The sequence below is a fragment of the Ceratosolen solmsi genome, unplaced genomic scaffold (genome assembly GCF_000503995.2).
Source record: "Ceratosolen solmsi marchali unplaced genomic scaffold, CerSol_1.0 scaffold14, whole genome shotgun sequence".
Classification (NCBI taxonomy): domain Eukaryota; kingdom Metazoa; phylum Arthropoda; class Insecta; order Hymenoptera; family Agaonidae; genus Ceratosolen; species Ceratosolen solmsi.
Window position 1 is genome coordinate 7989816 of NW_011948420.1, and position 21177 is coordinate 8010992.

At 37.9% G+C, this 21177-nt stretch overlaps 2 protein-coding genes across 2 annotated transcripts in view; one reads left to right on the forward strand and one right to left on the reverse strand.

Annotated features, from left to right (window-relative positions):
• The window catches only part of LOC105361190 (uncharacterized), a 56930-nt gene extending 40974 nt beyond the window's left edge, over positions 1-15956 (reverse strand). Inside the window, exons 1-5 of the mRNA XM_011498300.1 lie at positions 15599-15956; positions 14160-14302; positions 13482-13626; positions 11842-12118; positions 10730-10848 (exon numbers count right to left, since the gene is read on the reverse strand). Of these exons, the coding sequence (XP_011496602.1) occupies positions 10730-10848; positions 11842-12118; positions 13482-13626; positions 14160-14302; positions 15599-15810 (896 nt within the window). The 5' untranslated portion in view covers positions 15811-15956. The remainder of the gene's footprint in view (positions 1-10729; positions 10849-11841; positions 12119-13481; positions 13627-14159; positions 14303-15598) is intronic.
• On the forward strand, positions 4177-7139 carry sud1 (Prolyl 3-hydroxylase sud1). Its single transcript, XM_011498126.1, has 2 exons — positions 4177-6070; positions 6473-7139. The coding sequence occupies exons 1-2, from the start codon at positions 4901-4903 to the stop codon at positions 7124-7126; spliced, it is 1824 nt and encodes a 607-aa protein (XP_011496428.1). The 5' UTR covers positions 4177-4900; the 3' UTR covers positions 7127-7139.
• Positions 15957-21177: the final 5221 nt, after the last annotated feature.

Consider the following 21177-nt stretch of genomic DNA (forward strand, 5'->3'; position numbering starts at 1 on the left):
CGTCGCCGCCGTCGCCGCAGTCGTCATAGTCGTCATAGTCGTCATAGTCGTCATAATCGTCGTCGTTGCCGTTGCCGTCGTCGTAGTCGTCGTCGTCGTCGTCGTCGTCGTCGTCGGTCGCTGCTACGAGCGGTGCGGCGGGGACGCGATTCCGCGGGCCTGGTGGCGCACTCTCGTGGCCCGCGCCCGTAATGTCGACGCGCGGGAGATCGTACGCGAGCCAATGGCCGCGGGACGCGCGCTTTTTCGAGGTCGCCGGCAAAAGTGGACCTGGCTTTTATATACATGTGCGATTTTTCGGCCAACTGTCATTGCGAGTCGGACCGGCCACTCCGTCGTCTCCACGACCATTCATCATCTGACGTTATCCGCCTTGGGTTGCCGCGCTTGGGGCTGCTTTAATCACACTTACTTGACGACTCATCGATTACTTTTTATTTACTTAACGAGACAAGCTACATGCTTCACTTGTAAGTACCACTATCCGCATTTCGTAAAACAATACTGTTAATCTCGGCTTTTGTCCCGGCAATGTCTATCGACGAATATGCGCACACTCTATGTGTATTCGTGCATTGATCCGCCTTTATAATTATATATCGTAGCAGTTGAAGAAAAGCTAATTATTATCACTGTACTTTACGCCCATAAAGATCATCCCTTTTGTAAACAACAAACCGTTTGACGGAACCGATTTTCAAATTTTCAAACTACATATTAACCGGTAATTAGGGCAAGTAAGCGATCTAAATTCTTTGCAAACGATATTCCGCGGAATTTAATGGAATTTAATCTACTGCTTTCTTTTTGCCCTTATTTTATTAAAAAAAAAATAATAATAAAAAAAAAAAAACATAATAATAATAATAACAACAACAACAACAACAATAACAAAAATAGGAGCAACTACAATGAAAAAAAATTTTTAATAATCGCGCATGCACGCACGCACATTATATACCACTATATAAATGCCATTTGCATTTATGATTTTATAAATTGCTCGTAATGGATAATTGGAAGTAGATGTTAAATTATTATTATTTGCGGCCATGAACATATCAAGTGGACCATTATTGGTTAAATGCTTGGATTTAAGATTAGCGATTGTTTTAATACACCATTAATTTTTTGACAATTCGTTCATTATTCTAACGACATATTATTGTAGTATTGTATGGTCAATGTGATTTTACGACATTGAAAAGATTCTATTCTTTAAATGCCGAAATTGTCCATTTGAACGAGCGTTTATATGCATTTACCCGCGCGCGCCCAGAAAATGGTACAATTAAGCATTAATTTTTTTCTTTTTAAATCAATCATTATGAGTTAGTTATGTTCAAAGTCTCAATTGATATACCTTCTTTAATAAAAAAAAAAAAAAAAAAAAAAAAAAAAAAAAAAAAAAAAAAAAAAACCAAAGAAAGAATGAAAAAAAAAACAGTCTATTTCAACAAATACGGATGATTAACAATATTACTCTCTAATATTCCAAGTATGTTTAAATTATATTTTTCTACAACATTTATGTACGAATCTGTGTACGTACGAGTTGTGTAAATAAAATAAAAGCGATACGATATTTCTCCTTTATTTTCATAGCTTACGATAAAAGTTTAGAATTGTTTGTACTTTAGAGAGCGTAATTTTGAATTTTCCCAAGACGCTTAATAGATTGAATAATTGATACAAGTACAAATAAATTATATTTATATGAGAAACTTTACTCGTCAAACAAACGTAATCGTCAATTTGAAATTTACGTAATATTATGATTTAGTCTGGAATTGTTTGTAATATGGCCTGATCAATTGTTCATGCTCGTAAAATTAAGTATAATTATAATTTGTAATGAAAATAATGACGTATATTAACTGTTTACACGACCGTTGGTTCGCTCGAGCTTTGCAAAGTAGATAAATAAAGCTACAGGTAAATCTCACCCTATGTTTACATATTTGACTTTATTCGGTCAAACTCTATAAGAAATTCGTTTATCCGCTTATATTTAAATAAAATGTCCCTTTCCGTTACTTTTCCGAGTTACACGCATCCTCACACACCTATGGCCGCGCGCATGCATGCACACGTGCACGCGCACGCAATTGTACTTCCACGTGACATTGGGTGTATAAAATTGATACAAATTTAAAATATAAAAGTCAAGAGATTAAATTGTCGTCGTACGATGTGCAAAGTTTGAGAGGTTAAGTGACTTGCTCCGCTCCTCGAACGACCGATTCACGCTTCACGCGAACCTTACAATCATATATCTTACAAGCGACATGTTTGACGTATTATTATTATTATTATTATTATTATTATTATTATTATTATTATTATTATTATTATTGGTTAGATACCAAATTTAATACAACACGGCCATTTTCAATCCATAAAATCTCTAAACGACTTGGCGATTAAAATGAATTTTTTATCTCGAATTATCTAACGAAACTAAGCGAAATCCAATCGACGGAAATCGTATCACGGCGTAACTTTGATATGATATACGAGTTTTCTCCAACACAAACAAACTGCCCTCGTCGCACGTCGACACCACCAACAATATTCCCAGAGCAATATTTCACCGTAAATGCAATATAAGCACGAGGAATTTCCTATCAATCCCCTACGCGTTATTTCGCATCGAACGGAGAAAGCCACACGCACAAGAGTCCGACGATTACTTCAATATTCGCACTGCCAAACGATCGAGTGCATTTTTCAGGCAAATTTCAACGCGATGGCAACGCGCTGGATTTATGTACGCCAATATGCTTCCGGGGATTGCTGGTTACGTATTGCACGCGGTCATTACGCATGTAGTCGCCTAGCGCCTCGTGCTCGATTATATGCGCGCGCGCGCATGCACAGAGAGAGAGAGTGAGAGAGAGAGAGAGAGAGAGAGAGAGTGAGCGATCAAGCGTAAAGGGCGATGGGGGTGGGAGGTAAATTTCCGGTGGCGTGGAATGGCAAAAATTGCGTCGCGAGTAGCCAAGATTTTGACCGCTAAATTTGAAATCGTCGCTCGTTCGATTACGAGGATTACTCCGACGAGGACCGACGAACAGCGCGTAGAGTCGGGGAAAAGGGATTCCGGTCGATTACGGTCACACGCGTACTCCACCCACGCCCGGTGCCGTGAACGGCACCGAAGGCAGCCAGCGAAGGAACATGCGAGAAAGCGTAACGATCGCACTAACTGCGTATTTACTGAGCGGAAGCACGTGGTGTCGCGCCACGTGGGGCCGGTCTAGTCCCCGATAATCGCAGCCATGCGCACGGCCCAGCGAACCCACGAAGGCTCGGCTCTTGCACTCCACCTCGCGTGCACGAGCTTCCTTGTCGGTCGAACGTCCTGGAACCCGTGTTACCCTCGCCGAACATCGCGAGTGAGCGAGACAAAAGAGGGAAGCAAGCGCGGAAAGACAGCGCCGCTACGGAGGACACTCCAACTGCCGATTACCCCGCAGATGTTTTCGAATTCAGCAGTAGCGGCGCGAGGGCTCGGTCTCTTCCTCGGGAGCCCCACTGGCGCAGCGCAGTAGTATAGTATGTAAGCGCGAGGGGCGAGCAACATGGATCAGCAGCAGCAGCGGCGGCGGCGGTGGCGGCGGCGGCGGCGGCAGCGGCAGCAGCAGCAGCAGCAGCAGCAGCAATAGCAGCAACAACGACGGCGAGGCGATTGAACCTCTCGTCGCACACTTCCGCCGTGACTCAGGGAGTTCTCGAGTAACTCGAGTTCTCCTGTCGGCGTCGCGATCCCGTGGGGCCGTTAATCTTTAGAGGAAACGCGCGATTAATAGCAGGTCAGTCCTCCCGGGCAGCGCTAACCTGTTGCGGGGTCGCGCGAGGAGGGTACGAGGTCGTTGCGGGGGAGGGGCGAGCGAGAGCACGAGGTGCCGGCGACCTCGGCTCAACAAAGATACTATTATTGTTGAGCATCCCGCTCAGAGGCTATAATAACGACGATTAACGAGCAGGTCTTGCTGTTGCAGAAAGTCGAGCCGTATCTGGAGGCAAACACACGAGGCGAGGAAGAGAAGGAGGAGAAGGTGGAGGAGGAGCAGCAGCATCAGCAGCAGCATCAGCAGCAGCATCAACAGCATCATCAACAGCATCAGCAGCAGCAGCAGCAGCAGCAGCAGCAGCAGCAGCAGCAATAGCAGTAGCAGCGGCGGCGGCGGCGGCTGCGGCGGCGGCGGCTACGACGAAGGAGCAGAGCACGTGGTCGAGTGCTCGCGAACTCCTATGGACATTGGAGGAAGAAGGCGAGACACGAGGTTCGGCGGACGAGGCACGACGAGACTCGATTGAGAGCCAGCGGAAGGCCAATAATCGTCGACACCCGGATCATCGTGGCTGCTGTGGCAAGACCGACGAGAGTTCCGGAAAGCGCGAGCACGTTGTCGCGTTTCGAAAAGTGGGGGAACGCAGGCATCGCGGACACGCGAAAAAATTGTCTACTGCTACCGTATTTCCGGGGCACGCGGCGCTGGCGGCAATTTCGAACGCCCCCAAGTGAGACGGACAATTGCGATATTTACGCTACGGGCGCCACTTTGAATTAAGGCCGAGTACGTAGCGAGGGGCGGCGAGTGGTACTCGCGCGTTAATTGCTTATTGTTGCTTGCGTAGTGGGACTTGGGAAGACGTTGGTAGAGAATTTTGCCATTGAACCTATTGTGATATCGAATTGTTGTGCCGCGGCTTTGTGAAACGAACTATTTATTGTCGACGATCGGTGATAAGAAGGGGGGACGGTCGTCGACGGTGTATGTACATTATTTTCTTTGCTGTTTTTCTTTTTTGTTTTTTGTTTGTAAATCAATTTGTATTGGGGAGGCCGAGGGACTTGTGTTTGAAAGATAATTGACAAGAAACGAGAGATATCATGGAACAAGGGGAGCCGGAGACCAAGAAATTTAAGCATTCCATTTTTTCGGATTGCATGTACGACCCGGAGTGCAGAGATGTGTTTTACACGCATTGGCATAACAGGACTTCGTACAAGTCGTCGAGCGTGGAGGTGATAGGGCAGCCGTTTCGACTCTGTAAGATCTCCAATTTTATCAAGAACGAGGATTTTATGGACAATATTAAGGGTGATTTGGTGGATATCAAGACGAGAAGGAACAGCACGGACTTGTATCAGTTTGAGCAATCGAATGACTTAGTATCGGTAAACAAGCCAACTATACGGATATTTTATGAAACCTTACAAACGGATTTGGTCGACTGGTTGGAGAAATTTACGAAGCTCAGGTTAAATAATAAGATATCTATGTCGACGTCCTGCTACACGGACACCGATTTTCTACTTTGTCACGATGACTTTCTGGGCGATCGTAAAATAGCCTACATTCTGTATCTGTCGGACAATTGGAAAGTCGAGGATGGCGGCGCGCTGGACCTCTTTGGCACCGATGAGAATGGGAGGCCCATTAGCGTCGTAAGATCCCTGCTACCCGAATACAATTCGCTTATATTCTTCGAAGTTCTCGATCACTCTTATCACCAAGTGGCGGAGGTACTCACGGGGACAAAATCAAGATGGAGCATCAACGGCTGGTTTCATGGGCCAATACTGGACGAGGAAAGACCACCTCGACCCGAGCCCATACCCAATTACTTGAATCCAGAGTATACGGAGGTCGATCTAGATCTCTGGATATCAAAAGTTTATTTATATCCTGGAATAGTTAAAGAGATTCAAGAAGACGTCGAGCAAGAGTCCTTTGCATTTTTATCTGATTTTTTAAAGTCGAATGTTTATGAAACGCTGTGCGGTGAATTGCAGTCAGAAAGTATAAGGTGGAAGTTTGTTGGCCCAGCTGACATTCGTCATTACGAAGTAGCCGACGAAGATAGCTTGCCAGAATTTTTGGCAGACTTTTACAAAATATTCAGGTCAATTACTGTCTTTCAGCTGCTTAAGAACTACACAGAATTAGATTTAGTACCGGAGAGCGAATCGATGAATCCAAAAATGACAATCGAGCTCCAAAGGTGGTCGAAAGGTTGCTATACGTTAATCAGTGATAAGGCCACGTACCAAGATGACGTGGAAAATGGAGTTGCAGGCTCGGCTTCGCGTTCAGCCCCGGGCTCGGCTCCGGTGCAACCTGGCCCATCTGGTCCAGCTTCGACTTTGGCTTCGACTTCAGCGGCAGCATCAGCTTCTTCAGCCCCAACTCTAGACTTGGCTTCCACATCATCCACATCTTCGGCTCCAATTCCAATGCAGCTCGAAGCAGGAAGTAGCGACGACGCAGCGATTAACGTGGAGCAGCCTCAAGTTGGAGCCAATGTCGAAGTTGCAGCCGAAGTTGAAATTAAATCGGACAATGTGTCGGCCGGCAGTAACGACAGTCAGAAAAGGTGGAAAAGCAAGAAGTGCAAATCCGATTCATACGACATGGATGGAATGTGTTCAACTTCGATGGGAATGGGGAAGTCGCGTAAGCATTATTACGACGAGCCCAGTACGAGTAAAATAATTATGAGCGCGGATTGTAATACGCCGCCAAGTAGCCAAGGTGACGATGACGATGAGGACGACGAGGACGATGACGACGACAACGACAACGACAACGACAACGACAACGACAACGACAACGACAACGACGACAAAGCAGCGGACAAGATAAAGAACAAGTCATCCGAATCGGAAAAGACCGACGAATATTCTCGAATTTCACCATCGAAACGCGATGGCACGACTCCCGTGAAAAATCGAAAGGATACCGATACCGACGATTCCGACGTATCGGACATCGGCGACTATCTATCTGACCCGCTGGACTGCGATAACTCGGGACAAGAAGACGGAGCGGGCGAGGGGCCATTTATAGAGGACGACCTTGAAGAGCCGGAAACCACCAATGAAGCAGGAACCCTCGACGTTATAATTCAATTTAACACTAATGGCAACGTGGAGGCAGAAACTATAGATTACGTCGATGTGAAGGAGGAAAACGGTGCCCTCATTCACGTACCGTCCAAGGACAATCACCTCTGTTTGGTTTACAAGACCTTGGGAATCTGCCGCGTTCACAAATACGTAAACCATTACTGCAAGGGCTACTTTTACAATTTGGTCTGCACGTATTGCGAGTGAGAAAGTTTAATTGAAGACTTTAATTAAAGTGAGAGAAATATTGATAAATTGACGTTTGGTAACAAGTGGACCTATGAGCCCGTGTGAAGTCAAGCTCGACTCGATTCCCCGTTACTGCTATCACAATTATTATATTATATTATATTATATATATATTATTATTATTATTATTATTATTTTTTTTTATTTTTTATTTTTTTTAAATTTTATTTTATTACCATTACTATTATTATTATTATTATTATTATTATTATTATTATTATTATTTTACTATGATTTTATTTTTTTTTTTAATTTTTTTTATAATTTTTTTTTTTTTTTTTTTTTTTTTTTTTAAATTAAATCTGTACAGTCTTGCGAGGGCAACGAACAGTGATTGGCATTAGTCTAAAAGCACTAAGGAATTCCATTGAATATTCATCGTACGATTGGCATGTAATATAGTCTTCGTATTAATAAAAATCATCAGTATTTATGATCGTTTATTTGAATCGTACATTTTCATTAATTTCCTTCATCCACCCAACGGCCGCAAGAGCAGCGATTATGAACTTATATCTATTTTATTATAAATAACTATCGCGTCTATTGCGTACTAATTAATTAATTTCCGATTGTATTTTTAACGAAATTGTTCAAACGTTTGTTTAATAATATGTTAAATAATATGACAAAAAAATTTACTAAGTTTAACATAAGTAACGAGGCGCAAATAATGAGTTACCTTATATGCTGCGTTCTGGCGAAAATTATCACCCAAAAACCGTTATCAAATGCAATATTAATTCAAGGAGCAAGAAAAATCCGTGTTGCTCGAATTGTTTAATTTTTTTTTTTTTAACGATTTACACGAATTATCCGTATATCATCAATAATCATCAAGTTGCAATAATAATAATGATGATCTTAAATGTATTATAATGAATTATAAGAAGACCAAAAGTCTTTTTAAATAATTAGATTTTCTCATCGCATCTCATCCGCGTAACTTTATATTTAATAAACACATCAATATATTAAATATATTAATTATTCTATAGGATTATTATTGGAATGAGCGCATACACGTTGAAAGTCTAATTAACGGTCAAGGATTATCGAAAGGTGGTAAGTAAGTAAGTACAGTGTTTGTCATCACGAGGAGAGCGCAACGTCATCATTTAGCACTGTGATGATTACAGTCAGCGTTTGGGAAAATATTTTATCCATTGTCCTCGCGCTCAATACTAAATATATAAGCCATAAACTATTGGCTCGAATCAATAATTTTAGCCTTTTCAATTTTGATATACAAAAGGATATATTGTTGCGTCCTCATAAATTTAAGGAAGTTTGCCGTCAATGCTTGACGTCATACAGCTTGATAACGTCAAGCCCTGGCCACGTAAAATATCGTCTCAACTGCCTATCCATTCATTATCCCGATTAATTAAATATCTTGCCAAATGTTAATTATGCATTTATAAAATTACTTTCACTGCAATAATGTATTATTGCATAATATGAGGTTGGGCTTTGAATCGGCATATCAAATTTATAATCACTATTAAAGCTTTTGTATAAATTTTTGTACAAATTTCCTTAAAATATTATATTTTTCTGTGGGACAAAAATGTTTATTTTAATGTATAAGTGTGGAGTTAAAATTAAAAAAAAATCTTTTATAAATGTCAGCTTTCATTTTAGTTCTAATAAATTAATAAACTTTTTTCAATCAATTTTTAAAAATAACAGAAAACTCGTTTTCTTGCACTTATCAGCCAATTTATTAAAAAATAAAAAAATAAAAAAAACTCTGGACTATCATTGTGTTTTAAAATCGGTATTCATATCTTGCCTATCCAAATTCATTTGAAAAATATCCATAAGCAATTTTAACATATAATAATTATAAAGACACTAAACAATAATGGCTTATATAATAAAGTATTATATTTATAAAGAAGATTTTTACTTAATAAGGACATCGTACTTCTTCTAGTTTGTACTCGATCTATGCAGATCTGTGAGACCAAGCGTTATCTTTCATAATCTATAATTCGAAAATGCCAAAAAATATCATCCAGGAAATTCTAAAATCTTTTCAAAATATAGTGGAACTTGATATATATATATATATATATATATTTCATAAGCATACGGATTAAAAATAATGGGATAATTCAATACTAAAATCATTTGTCATCCGTTTATTATCCGTAAATCTTTTGCGATCTTCGAGTTTTCATAATTAAAACATTTAATATATCGCGCAAAAATCTTGCGAATATTATTATTTTTAATGCATTCGCGAAACTTGGTTACCGCACAAGATGAATGCAAATTAATGTAAAGGTGAGCATTGATTATTCTACGTTTTCCAAATAAACCATGGATTCTTAATAAAGTAAGGAAAGCATTAAATAATAAATTATAAACTATTTTAACTACTAATTACTAACTTAAAATATTCACTTTAAATATAAAAATTTTGCTAGAATTTTATTTAAAAAAGAATCTAATTTCAACGTTCATTGTTCAATTTCAAATTTTAAATTTTCAAAGTTGACTCACGCTCAAAATGTATACATGTGTGTGTGTGTGTGTGTGTGTGTGTGTGTGTGTGCGTGTGTGCGTGTGTGTTCATATCGCACGAGCCAACTTTACGAGAACTTTTAAAAAAGCAAGGAGTGAACAATTTATTTGACTATATGATTAGAAAAATTGATGCCACGATGATTTTTTCCAATAAATACTGGATAAATTTTCAAATTGCAATTCGTATGAAAACGATAATACGTATGAAAAAAGTCGAGGAAAAGCATCGTCGCCGAGTCGAGTGTAGAATGATCGAGGAAGGTTGAGAAACGTCAGATGGAGCCACCGTTGACTTTTCAGCGGCTGAATGCAAGTGACGATAAGTCTAGCGGTGCTCTGATATCGATCGCTCGCGAGCTTTTCCAAGAAGCTTTCCATCTATCAGCCTCCCTCTCTCTCTCTCTCTCTCTCTTTTCATAAATGACACATCGCGAGATTTCGCGACATTGTTTTTATTTGAATTTTTCGACGTAAGTTGAGTACTCGCTCCTTCATTATGCAAATCTATTCGATAATGCAGTGCTTTGGTATTGAAGATTGTTGCGTGACTCGAGCTTTGTTGAATTTCTCGATCGAAATTATTCAATTACACTATGAAATCAATCGATCACTCGGTGTCATATAATAAGTTTTGTAATAAATTTTTGTTAACTTTCTTTTGTTTTGTTTGTTTGATTTTAAATCATTCTATATTTCTACTTTTTCCTTAATACTCGGCGATAAATGAATTTACACGGCACAATTAATAAGTATCGGCCGAGTAGTGAAGTTCGCATCAAACGTTAATCAAGTGCATAAAGAAGAGTATTTAAGAGTGTGCAGATTCATTTGTACACGGGTGAAAGTTTTGTGTTAATAATGGTAAATTCATCATTGACAGAGGTTTCTAAACTATGCAATTAAATATGTACAAGTGCATTTAGAAATGGATGGGAAAATAGTGGTAATTAGTAGACTTTTAGCTAATTGTAGCGTAATCATGAAAGTTACATTGAAGTAAGAGTAATGTAGTAAATTTTGGCTTACGCTCGGCGACTCGAATTCAAATCCTGTGGTGCTTGTTGAATTTGTACATTTAGCTGCGCATGTGCCTGTGGACTTTTCTTTTCTTTCGATATTACTGTCCTATCGCTTACTTTGTCTCGCTGCACATATAAGAACATACGTTTTAATAATTACGTTCGTATAGTAAGTTTGTGTTATCATAATGAAGATTGTGAACTTTTTTCTGTGAACAGCACCTCCTCGTGTATATAAATACCATCGATAACCGCCATTATCCTCTATAACAGTACAATTGTTTAAAAATTAAATTACAGTAAAAATAAAAAATTACCGATTGATAATTCACGTCAATTGAAATACCGAAATTAGTCGTCAAATTGCATAAAGCTGGCAAAATTCATAATTTTCAATGCAACGCACAAACAAAGAATCTATAAACCTTGGACAATTTTTATAATCCATTACTTTATTTAGAGGTTAGTAAAATTACCATCCAAATTACCGACGCTTTTCATTTATATTATAATAGAATTGATTGAACCACAAATTTTATTCACTAAGAACTTTCATCGCTATTTCGCTCAATTAAAAATAGAGGCATCCTTAGCGCTCAAACCCTTACAACGTCGTTACATTACGCTTAAAGTAATCGATACAATCGATGCGCCATTAAAATCACTCCTTAACGACAAAAGTTTCTTACATTTATCTTGTTTTCGTCGTATAAAAAGCAGACGTCGTAAGCAGCTGTTCATTGACTCGATAGTTCGCAGGGACAAAAATTTATGAACATTTCTTCGATAGTGTCAATCGCTTCCTAAAATAGCCTTTCGATCAGTATCACTGAGCGATTATCACTGAACGCGTAAAAAAAAAAAAGGATGAAGAAATGTGAGAGAATGGTGCTACCGGACGTTCGGGTGATTTAAGGGAATGAATCTTCAAAGCTTCCCACCGGACGTTGCGCGCCGAAAGATCTTCCACTACTTTAAAGCGATTAAGGTCGAGGTGAGAGAACACGAGGCTCGCATCGAGCTTCCAAAAGGTCGCTTTCCACGCTCACAGACAAAAGCTCCATCATCTTGGCACACCGACGAGCGCTAGAAAGCTCGTCACCGACGGGCTAAACTCACCCTCGACTTTGACGTCTCGATCGCTCGTTTGCGCACCTCGTTGAGCTGTAGCTCGCGCTGGTAGCTCCAGTCGCCTTCCTGGTCCTGGGGCAGTCTTGGCTCCTCGTTGGCCTCGTTCATCCCTGGGCTTGAGTACTCGACCTGTAGCCAGTGACAGCCGTTGTTCGGGGAGGGCGGCATCGAGGTCTTGCTGCCGGGTCGCGGCAATCGAGGCGAGAGCCGACGCAGCAGCGACACGATCTTCGACCTGCGCCACATTTTTCGTGATGGAAACATCCTGTGCCGGAGGTGCCACGTATCATTCGACTCAACATATTATCGACTTTGCGTGCGCTAAGGGACGAGCCCTTTACTCCTTTCGTTTGGTTTTATCGGTTGGCCGACGAACCGTTTATTTACGTATACTCGTGGCATGAAAGGCGTTAATTTGTTTTGGTGGGAAGGAGGGTGGGAACGCGCGTCTCGCCAAGTCTTTCACGAATTACGAATTATGACTTTTACGAGATTGCACATTCGTCGAGAGATATTTTATACAAATGTCGTAATATAACTTTCGTTAAAAAAAAAAAACAAAACAAAAATAAAAGCAAAAAAAAAAATAATTTATCATTGTTACGTAATTTGAATAGAGGGTGGGTGTATGCGCGCGCGCTCGTATCTGTGTACTATTAACGAAAGCTTACACAATCGGTCGTGTATGTTTGAATAGTTTGATAAAGGTAAGACTCGAGAAGAATATAATTTTAGAAAAAGCCCTTTCAAACCAATGAAATTCATTAATACATTCATTCAACCTTCTTATGTGGCACATACGCTTATTAAATTTATCACGAACGAACAGAAAATCTATTCGATTATGTCAAGCACTTGTCATTTTATTTTAGGAATTGAAAGCAAACGTCATAAGTGGAGAAAAAAAAGTGATGAAATTTTTAATCGTTATGCGAATTTTAATATTTATTAATTCGTTAATGAATTTTCGAAAATTAAAATTGCAAATTATTGCTCGCAAACGATATCACGAATTCTTTATAACTTTTTTGTTTAATGCTAAATTTAATGATAAATTTCCTCGTTCGTGGCATATGATAATTAGTTATCGGCATTCGTTGGACATAATCGTAAGATGATATATTTGGAAAAAACTTGTTTCTTTTATAAGTACATTGTTAAACAAAAATTTGCTTACAATTATTGTAGACCATTATGTAATTTTGATAAATATGTTTAAGCAAAATTTTTTATCAAAGCCATATTAGCGCGACTGTACGAGCGTGTAACGAAGCAATTTTTTATTTTTTCCTTTTTCATCTTTTTTCTCTTTTTAACATGAAAATTATTTTCAAAATCCCTTTTCACATTATAGGTAAAGAATACTTTTCGTCAAGCAAATGTTGTTTTTGGGCCATTAAAAATCCATTTCAATCATAATCGAAACAGCATTGAAAGCAGATAACGATAATCTTACAATTTAGATATTTGGATAATTGAAAGGCCGTTGGCGTTCCCATTAATAGCTTGCGTACTTTATTAATTTATCAATATATCTTCCACAATGGTGTCCACGATTATATAGTAACGATGTTAGTTAATGGGGATAATTATTTGTTAGAAAGTTACGAAGAGGCGTGATGATTTACTTTGCACTCGGAGTTTGCTGATTGACATTTCTCGACAGCTGTTCAGCGCTACGAGACCCTTTCTGGTACTCCAAATTATTCGAACTCCTCTCAATGCTCCGTCCCACTCGCCAATCTAAGCTATTGCTTTGTCTCGTATGCAGAGCTGCAAATGTGCCAGAGCTCGTTTAACAAGATCTTTATTATAACAAACGGATTAGGGCTTGGAGCTTTCACTTAGCTATCGTGACGTTACACTGTATCGATAGGCGAATTGTTGGATAGGTGAAAAGCACTCGGCAACCTCGTATTAATCAATAAACGAAACTCGCCTTACTTGGATCTTCCCTTCGCCCCTATTGGTCGCGATTTATTTATTTATCGTATGCAGAATGAGTTAGCAAATTGTTAATTTGTAGATGTGGCATTATCACGAATCACGAGCGTAATATTTTACTTAGATCAATGATATCGATTCGTCGATGTAGCGAACATTTTAATATACTTTAAACATAACATACAACAAAAATATAACGAATAATGGCATTATAATTTGAAGATATTTGTGTTTTTGTAACAGGGCCAGTCGAGGCATCGAGTAAACATAGAAATTCAAACTCATTCTGCAGTCGTGGCAAATTAATGAAATAATTTCGTCGATCATAAAGCATTAGGTATGTGCATTTACATGCGATCTACCTTGATCGTGACAGCTGAATCCATGTTTCCATTCGAAGAAGCCATTATTCTTATTGACGCTATAAATGTTATCACAGGACTTGGTTGCAAGGCTCGTCGTATGAGGACGACGTCGAAGCAGTCTTGATACTGGTCCCAAGTTCCTAAACACCATTCTTTACTTAACTCGACCATTTCTCAAATACAATACATTCATCGAGGCAGTTATGGATTTTACATTTTCTACGCTCGACCAGTTCGTAAAATATCTTAAAAAATATCACACGAGCGTATGTTTCACGGTTAACGTCGCTCAACGTAGCCACGCGGAACCTTACGTAAAGCCAATAGAGGAAGCTCGCTAGAATTGATCATTAGACTCATTGGAAGTTATCTATAAGTTAAAAAAAAAAAAAAAAAAAAAAAAAACCCTAATTATCAGCATTGTATTTTTACACAAAGATTAATTACAATCATGTAAAGTGAGAAATGAATGTGTTAAGTAATGTTTTAAACATTGTCGATCGACATCAGACTTCCATAAAATTCTCAAATCCTTTTACCGATTAACAATCACGAATTAATGAAATATATAAATAATAAATTATAAATTTATAAGCCGATAGTATAAATATAAATCGAACATAGATTAATTAAAAGATAATGTGGTTTTGTGTAGTTGTGAATTAAAAGGACAATAAAATGATGATTCAAATTACACGAACAACAATTAATATTATCGAAGAATAAAACATGTGTCTCGAAGAAATTATGACAAACAACAATTGACGCTAATTTTAAAAAACTACTTAAACGCGCTATATATATATATATATATATACATATATATATGACAATAACAATAGAAATGCTTAAAGTTCAAAAAATAAGTTATTGCTTCGTGGGTACAAATTTGCAATTACAAACACGAAACTCGACTTGCACTTGTAAAGGCATATACTGACAGAATTCATTAGGCATAAACTTATGCAAACCTTCATTAAGTCTCGTGAAATAAAGAAAAATATTGAAATTGATTGAAATGAATTGGTGAAAATTTTGAAATGGCCATAAAAATGAATTAACGGCACGTAGAAATGCTCTCTACCGAGAATAAATTATATATTTTTTTTGAAAAGGCCCAGATCGATCAACGAAGATAGTTTTTTTTAGAAAGTCAGAATAGGATAGCTTGAAAAACAGGCACACAAGGCCATCGTATCAAATAAAAACAAAACCATTTACAAGATAATAAAGCTACATTACCATACAATAGTAATTTGGCCTTCTGTCGTCAATATGTACAATTATACAAGATCTGTACATATGTGTGTGTGTGTGTGTGTGTGTGTGTGTGTGTGTGTAGAGGCAAAAAAAAATTAGAGTTGGGCTCGCATTCCTTCGCCCATGTCGCAAACGTAAAAAATGCAAAATCCTAAAAAGAAAGTGTAGTCACGAACTTCTTATACTTCCGCGACTGCTCGTGGGGCGGCTTGACCTCGTCGATCCTCCTCGGGGTCTCATGCTCGTTCTCGAGCTCCGGCTCCGTACAGTAAGTACCGACGCGCACGTGACTGTAGGCCGCCCTCAGCTGGACGCCGTCCAGCGGCCGGAAGTTGCCTCGCTCGGTCGACGGCACGCGCACGATCTCGATCTTCGGCCGGGAGTCCATCCTTAGGAAGATCCCCGACGCTCACAGCCAGACCCTCGCCGGCTCCTGGACCTTCCTGTGCCTCCACCTCACGCGCGGCATCGCACCCTTTCGGCTACGTCTGCGAGCCAAAGACACAGGGAGATAGGACGAGGTCGACCTTGGCTGTCGTTGATTGGGTTGGAATACCGAAGGAATTCGGGGATTGGATGAGCTGTTGAGGAGAGTCGAGAGAAGATGTTCGGGAAGAAAAAGACACGTCGGCGTCTCGTTAAATACGACGAAATGCCTTCAATTACGAATTATAAGGCATAAGTGGTGCACAAGGATCGCTTGAAAGTCCTTAAAGGTGAATTGGAGCGAGTGCCTTGCCGACTTTGCACGCTTCGCTTCGTTCCCTTTCCTCGAGACGCGATTTAAGTGATTTTTATAAGCATTTGCAAAGCTAAATTTTATCAATCCGTAATCCTGTCCACTACGTAATTCACGATTTCTTTTTATTATGGATAACGGATATGGATATAAGGACACACAAGGTAAAGGTCGATAATTGTCTCGACTTTCACATTGGAGATTAATGGAGGTTAAAGACGAGGTCGGTAAATTGAAAATTATTAATCCGATAACAAGATAAGGCGGATAAATTTGAAACTTGGTTGAATGAACTCTCACGTAGAAGCTAGGAATGAAGTTTCGAAAGGAATCGAATTCGTTCAATTTCAGCGAGTATTTAATGAATTGAACTTTCAGTGAGAAAGAAAAATCATACTTTACAGACGCAGGATTAAGATGTCGTTTCTTTTTCTTCTCCGAACTTATTAAAAAAGTTAAATAGCTAATTTATAATGCTTATTCGATGATGGCAAGTTTTATAAAAATTATTCAACATTCAATATGGTTACCTATTATGAAAATTAACGATTAACTACGTATTAAAATTATGAGAAATTTGAACAAATTATGGATTGCGATGACGAAATTTTATTTTGTTGCATATTCGCATTTCATTCGTTATGATTTTATCTTTCCAACAAATCTGGCATGCATCTTTCAAATATTGTTGATCTTAGGATTCGAATGAAAAATTTACACGCCATTTTCATATTAGACGTCAGTCTAATAAAAATAATTTATCCATGAACTCGTTGCTCTATAATTCCTTACGGGCTATCGAAAAATCTCTTATAACGTCGACAATGAAAATTATCTACATAGAGTTCTCTCTTGCATCGAAAGATCGAAGCTCAAATGCTCTGTGGACTTGCATCGAAGGATTGGCAAATATCCTTATCGTACATCATAACATATTTTAGAATATGTAGCTGAGTAGGTAACTCTTGAAAAGGAAATCGAGAAAAAAGACGTAAACCGAGGAAAGCAATTAGCCTGGCTCGCTCGCTCATAATTCGTAAGCGCGAGTCGAGATTTTAGAATAAGAATTTAAAGGACCGAGCCAAAGGCATTTTACATTATTTCGAGATTGATATTGGTTTCGAGTCGATTAGCCATGTCTATTCAAACATAAAATAATGACAGTTTTACAAAATTCTTACCGATTAAATTACCGATCGTCTCAGCTGTCTTTGGGCGTTGGGAAAATAAGTGCCCGACAGATTGAAAACTGAGTCCGACCATTATAAAAATCAACGAGAAATCACATAATTGTTATCGTCGTAGGGAACGGCCCTCGTTATAACTTTCACTCGAGTTTTCAGCATTCCTATGAATTTTACGATAATTTTTATGGCCACGTACATTCTCTCGGTATACTATCTCTCTCTCTCTCTCTCTCTCTCTCTCTCTCTCTCTCTATCTCTATCTCTATCTCTCGAAACGCAAGCTTGGACAAATTAACAATCTCTTTTTACTTCGTATTATTTATTTGCCTCCAAGTGCAATTTATCCTAGATCCTTGAATAATGCACTCAAGAACGAGATAATTAGGAAAATTGTATGTATATAAAAATAATAAACATAAAATATAAGAAAAGAAGAGATAAATTTGTCAATTTATTAAATTGGAAAATATTACGGTCTTCTTGCCATATACAAACAGTGTAACAATGCGACATTAAAATGTCCCTTTTATCAACTCCTCCACTTCACTCTCTAATAAATTACTCTAAATTTATAATTATATCTAAGGGCAATAAAACGCTTTCTAAGATTGTCATTAATTTGAGATTTACAACAACAAGAAAAATTTTATATTTTTAGCCGTATCCACGTAAGATACAAACTTTCCCATTCATATTTTGCGAAAATATTTTATCGTAAATCTAATATTTTTACTGAGATCTATTCTAATCTTAGGAGAAAATATGTAAAAGTCATTGATAAGTGCACTGTCCATAAGCGTCCATATAGAAATTTCTAAAGGTGGTTGATCGATTAATAATTATATAGGAAATATGTGTACAACACATTTATTTAATTTAGCATCAAACCAATATTCTTCGATTTGTAATAAGTGGAGAAAGCGAATGGGAACCATAAATATTACACAAATATAAACGTATTATATTTCTAAGGGGTCGAGCAACGATGTATTTGTTTTATTCTATTGGATTTTTGTATCATTTAAGCTTCACTTAAATCAATATATTTAATTTGCATTACATCGTTGACTAATTTTTTCCTAATGTCAGTCGACGCATATTAATTTGATAAAATACATCCAAATAATTATTTATCTTTTTCTATTGATATGATGATATTTGTATGCGCTTATACATAATTTTTTACTTATAATTATATTCTATTATTATATATATTATAATTATCTTTATTTATTATATATTATATATAATCATATATTATTATTATATATTATATTTATTATAATTATATATATATATATATATATATATATATATATATATATATATATACACGTAATTATATTCTTACCAACTATAAAATTGACGTTGATTAAGTATTAATGATTAATGATCCTTGATATTAGGAAAGTAAAAATAATATTTAACACGAACGTATATTTCCATTTAGATCGATTTGCATTTTCAATAAGTAATGCAAAATATGTAGATCGATGTTTTTCCTCGCGAATATTCCCCATATTATTTTGCTTATAAATTATTCCGACGCCTCAAAGTTACGTGAGGCGCATTTTCTTTTATTAATATAGAATTGAAAACAGTCAGTTATGCATTATTTACATAGTGTACAAAACTCTATGGAAAATAGATATTATTATGAAAACAAATTTATGATAATTATGATAAGACTATTGTTATTAGCTTTATAAGAATTAGAAATCTTTAAAGATATCTTTAAATTATTTAAGTATTGGTTACAACAGTTTAATCACAAAATGGACAATTATCATTATTTTGTTCGAATGATTATGATTAAAAAAAAAAATAAAATAAAATAAATAAAAGTAATTTTATTTTAACATGAGATTCTGATTAACGGGGGAGTATGAAAGAATATTATAAAATTCATTATGATAATTCATAATTTATAGGAGCGTCAAAGAAAGAAAAAGCGAAAAGTTTCATTTATGATAATTATAGTACTGCGGCTTTGCATGCGGACAATGTCCGCCGATCTATTCCTGAACTTTAAATAAAAATGTACGTAAACTTGTAAATCGCATATTATCTTGTAAATATAAATGAGATAAAAATTACATCATTTGATAATATGTGTTTGTTTTAGTTTTATGTAAAAAATTTTATATATATATATATATATATATATATATGTATAATATTGAGAAGGGAATGAAGAAGAAACGTGAGAAAGTATAGTGAAACGAAAGACTTTGATGTCGAGTGGGATTTAAATGTACTTGCGAGGAATGATAATTGCTTATTATTCTTTTAAATGATTCGATGATTAAAGTTCTTCATCATTAGATTAATCATCATTAGACTTAATCATTAGATGATTAAAGCGAATTAAAGAAAAAATTTAAGGCTTATCCAGTGCAATAAGAAAAAATAAGTGAAAAAAAATTATATATATATATATATGTGTGTGTGTGTGTGTGATAAATTAAGCGATACGGTGATTAAGAAGAGTGCTTGATACGTAATCTCCGTCTTATTTCTTTGGTAAATTAGATAATTCTTACTGATTTAAATTCCATTCTATCCAATGACTATACTGATTTCAGCCAGATCATCCTCATTTCCTTTTCTCGCGCAATGACACAACCTTAATGTCAATAATCACATTAACAGCTGACGATTAAGCTTTGCCGCGAATCTGATTATGACAAGGACAAGCATATTCTCAAATAAGTGATTAGAGCCAGAACCACGGCTGACATTAACATTCGTTAATATTAATAGGACAAGTGCTCCGCTAATAGTTTATGTGGCCAGAGCCAATGGATTTTTAAGCGATTGTCGAAAAATCAATGCCATCGTCATTATGATATTCCAACGATTTCCCATTAACAATACTAATGTCCAATAATTCTCATGGATAAAAAGTAACGTAAGTGGACGACGAAATCGAATAAATCCTCGCTCAATGCCTATTGAAATCGAGTCATTAAAGCATCGAGCATTAGGATAATCGACAAACAATGACACTCGTAATCGCGAGTAAACAAGGCAAATTGTAGCATAGAACCTGGATACTCGACTCGAGAGGAGAAAATACGAGGGCCGCCGGATCGAGACTCGATCGAGTTTTAATAAAAAGCGCCATCCTCCCATCCTACCCATCCTCCCAGCCGTCAAATACGAACTTTCGAGGGGATGAAGCGGCAGGAGTCGCTCACCCTCCTCATCTCGGAACTGGAAAACCGAACGCTCGTCAACGGCTCGATCATACGATTTCAAACTCCCGCTTGATAACTTATGGCCTGCCATTAACGGGGAGTGCGCGCGCATCTGCTCCTCTCTTCCGCTACTCTCTTAGCGATCGGGTCCACCCGCGTACCCCCACACCACCCCCGTATTTATGCACAAATTGCGAAAATCAGCCGGAAATGAGACATACCGCTCCTCGAACGTAATGTTTTTCTTGCCTTTTCTCTCGTCCCCCCCCCCCCCCCCCCCCCCCTCCGTAACAGGTGTGCGACGTTCGAGTTACGTATCACTCCCTGCGAGCACCGACATTATCCGCGGATCGCGAGCTTCCGTCGTCGCTCCTACTCCCCCCACCCAAAACCACCCCCGTATTTATGCACAAATTGCGAAAATCAGCCGGAAATGAGACATACCGCTCCTCGAACGTAATGTTTTTCTTGCCTTTTCTCTCGTCCCCCCCCCCTCATCTCAATAAGACTTCTCGAGCCTCTTCGTTGGCGTTGGAGTGGTAGATCGGTAAACGGCCTGACTCCGCGACTCTTTGATTATCGCTGATGAAAGGGCGAGAATGATACGGCTGATAAGAATGGCACGTGGA